Genomic DNA, 3,691 nt, shown 5'->3' on the forward strand with positions numbered 1-3,691 from the left:
TGTCAGCAGATCTAGAGATGCAAAAGTCCTAAATGACATACCCTGATGGAGTATTTATAGGCAACTCAGGAAGGCAAGTAGTGTTGTCCGATCTGATAGCATGCTGTCCGATCGGCGGACAATGCTGTCCGATCGGATAGCCCATCCGATCGGCTGACAACAGTCAACAAAAGTCAACACTTTACAATCCAATCCCGATTCCTGAGTTGTCATACTAAGTACATACAAATATAAACACTAATTGTTCACTAAGATACAAAATATGACTAAATGCTGACGGAAGCTACAGACGTAAGTACTAACAGACTCCCCCTCGGATGTAGCTGCAGTTCCTTCCAGCATAGTCTTCAATTCTTCCGGTTACGCCTTCGTTCTTTTGCTCTCTGTCTTCTCTTTTCAGCTTTATCTTCTAACATTCTTCGCCTTATATGTCTTCCTTCATCGATCCACCATTTTCTGTAAACCGGATCACCATCACGCCTCCGATCCCATTTGGGAATCTTGTTTTCCTCTGACTCGATTGGCGTTTGGTCCGTTGGTATCGGTTTTCCCAATTTACGCTTTCCAAGCTCAGCTGCTCTTTCAGCAATCTTATTTAAACTTCTGGTTACGCTTGTATCGTTTCAGGAATTCATCAATCTCAAGATCTCTCCATTTTGACTTCCAATATCTTCCTGAGTTGATGTCTTGAGCAAAACACACATCCACAATCGTTTGATACTGCAATGCTTGTTCTTTGTCAGGCCTTTCATAGACTATTTTGTTGTAAAACAAGCAATCTATGTCTTTCTTTGAACAGTTAACTAGCCACATAGGATCTAACACACAGATCCTTCTTGCTTCTTTAGTGGACTTGTTATATAAAGAGATTATTGCTTCAGCCATAGTCTGCTTATATAACCATCCTTCAAACTCTTCATGGAAATCCTGTTCCATTGCTCGTAAAGGCATATTCTTTAAGCAACGAGAAGGCTTGATATCCAGAGTGATGTCTTTCTCACCATTCTCCAAGTATGTAACAATTTGCTCTGGAAAGTGAGGTTTCCAATCAGGATACCTTGCTTTTGCTTGCAACTTCACATAATTCCATAAACGTTGATCGTGCTGCTTCACATCCAAACCATGATAAAATTCTTTAATGTTCTTTGTTTTCACCAACTAATCTATATCCCACCACGGAAGGGTTTTAATATCTGACAAAAACTCGAAGTACTGTACCCCCTGTTCCCGTCTGATGGCGTAGACTTGTAAATCTTCCAGATAACCCCATGATAAGATATCACCCCATGAGATGTCTTTGCTATGAGTGAAATACTGAAGTGCTCTAAGAGTCTTCCTCTCTTTCGGCATTACTTTGAACCATTTCTTCCGTTCTTCAGCAAGGATTTCTCATGGGGTGGTCTCTGGAACACCTTCACTTGAAACTTTTTCCACAGTCTTTCTTCTTATTTCATCTTCATTTCGATCCTTGAACATTTCCGCAAAAGAAGGAAATGTCTCATCAACTCCGGAATAATGAAAATCAGTTTCTTCATCAGAGGAATCTGATCGAAGTGTCTTCAACAATAACATCGTTGTAATGATTAGCTTCATGAGCATACCTAGGCTCAAATACATCTTCAGATGACTGAGGTATCTCATCTTCAATATCGAACTTAAATTTCCCATCATTCAATCCCAATTCTTCCAACATCTCTTCTCTTGACCTCTGAACCTCAATTTCCCCCTCATGTTGAGTATTCAGATAGATAACCGTAGGGTTAGTAAGGAATACGTGATCTGCAGGTTCTTTTCCAAATGTTGTGGCTTCATGATGTGGATTATCCTCCTGTTCATTGATTTCATCGTTTAGCAACTCTTCAATCTTTTCTAGTACATTAGGATTCTCAACCAATAACCCAGAAGCACCCTGATCATCGTCATCATTACCCTTATCATCTTTATCATCCTTGTCATCTTTCTTATCAGACTTGTCATCATCATTGTTTTCATCTTCATCTTCATCACCGAGAATTTCCAAATCAGAATCACTATCCACAATTTCTCCACGAGCCCTCTTTGCCTCTTTTCGCCTTTCTTCAATTTTGACTTGGCGAACAATCTCTTTTATGCTGTAAGGCACTGTGGATGGTTTTCCAACAAGAACAAACTGTTGTGTCTTCCATTCTAACAACAACATTTCTTTTGCCTTCTTTTTCTTCTGAATAGCACTAACTCGGAGAATAATTTCATAATGATTAAATGATTCAGAAGACTCACCAACTAGTACGAATCCAGAGGATCTGCTTCAGCTTCAGTCATTTCAACATCAGTTTGGTTTGAAGAACCACCAGCCTCTTGTGTTTCCTCAATAATACTTTTCCTTCGCTGAGTAGCTTCTTCGGCCAATCGCCTTTCTCTTTCAATTCTTCTCTCTTCAGTTCGTTTAACTTCAAGATCATTGAAAGCAGCATGAACATCTATTTTCAGGTAACTTTCCATGACAACATATAGCATACTAAGCTGATTGTCTTTCATCACTTTGTCTGCTTTCATTGCTTCCATTTCTAACTTCATGGCTTTCATTTCGTTTGATGAAGCTTCACTGACTTCACTTAGAAGCTGGTTTAATGTCTGATTTATAGCATTCATCTTTGCTAGCTCTTTATTCATCTTAGAAATTTCTTCTTGCATGACATTAAACATCTTTGTGTAGTCTTCACCATCCTCTTCCATTTTATTTATCTTTTCTTCTTGATCTATCAAGACCATTCTGATCTAATGATTTGCTTTCATCAGCTCTTCAATCTGCACCTTTAATGCATCACGCTCTGCTTCAGTTTTAGCTTTCTCTTTTTCTATATTGGCAACCTGCTTTAGTAATTCTTTCACAGCTTCGTTGTTAAACATATCGTAATCATCTTCTGGAATATCTTCTCTGAATATCCCAGTTGCAGGTGGAAGACCTTCGAACAGATAATCAAAAGTTGTATCTTTAGGATGTGAGGATTCTGGTTGATCTTGTGGAAGTGGACGTGGAGGTGTAGCAACTTTATAACCTGTGATCTCAACATAATCATCATCACCTCCTATCTTCTTCCGAACCTCAACCTCAACTTCAGGTACTTCAACATTCTGCACCTCTAGTTCTTTTGGAATTTCCACACTCTGAGTTTTTTCAGGTTTTTTGAACATGTTTTTCTTTCTTTCCACCTTTGTCTTTCGACAATTCAGCACCAGATTTCTTTGCCCGTACTCTCCTTGGAATTATTCCAGCTTGAACAGCTTTACGCTTTTCTCTTTGTTTCTTTGGCTCATCAGGAATATAGGTAGAGTCTTCTTCATCCGATGCTTTCTGCCTCTTTGTAGGCCATTTTTTTAGTTATGCTTTGCCTCTACCAAGTGTTGTTGGATCCAATTTTGATTCTGACTGAGTTGCCTCAGAATCTTCTTCACTTGAATCATCCTGAACCTCACCTTCAGGTTCTGTGGCTTTGACACCTTCAGCTTGAACACTTGATCCTTGATCCTTTTGAGCTGCAACTTCTTCATTTCTTTTTAGATAACTTTCGAGTGATTGTTTCAGAAGACCAGCTCCTTGTTCAATAACTTTAGATGGCTCTAACACAGTCTCATCCACCAACCTTTGTTGTGGCTCTTCAGAAGCCCCTGCAAAACAGATATTGACAGAATTATTAGAAACTTATAACAG

General features: G+C 39.1%; 1 protein-coding gene across 1 annotated transcript; it reads right to left on the reverse strand.

The window, feature by feature from the left end:
* Window positions 1–1,534: 1,534 nt before the first annotated feature.
* On the reverse strand, window positions 1,535–2,715 carry LOC110870536 (RNA polymerase II subunit 5-mediating protein homolog). Its single transcript, XM_022119716.1, has 2 exons — window positions 2,264–2,715; window positions 1,535–2,210 (listed from the first exon to the last, which is right to left on the reverse strand). Exons 1-2 carry the CDS (start codon window positions 2,713–2,715, stop codon window positions 1,535–1,537), a joined length of 1,128 nt encoding a protein of 375 aa, XP_021975408.1.
* Between the last annotated feature and the right edge of the window lie 976 nt (window positions 2,716–3,691).

The sequence above is a fragment of the Helianthus annuus genome, chromosome 8 (assembly GCF_002127325.2).
Source record: "Helianthus annuus cultivar XRQ/B chromosome 8, HanXRQr2.0-SUNRISE, whole genome shotgun sequence".
NCBI lineage: Eukaryota > Viridiplantae > Streptophyta > Magnoliopsida > Asterales > Asteraceae > Helianthus > Helianthus annuus.

Coding starts and splice junctions, on each gene's coding strand:
- LOC110870536 (XM_022119716.1), bottom strand. CDS start 2,715: ATGGAAGAGGATGGTGAAGACTACACAAAGATGTTTAATGTCATGCAA. Junction 2,211..2,263: donor GATCCTCTGGATTCGTACTA/GTTGGTGAGTCT, acceptor TCTCCGAGTTAG/TGCTATTCAGAAGAAAAAGA.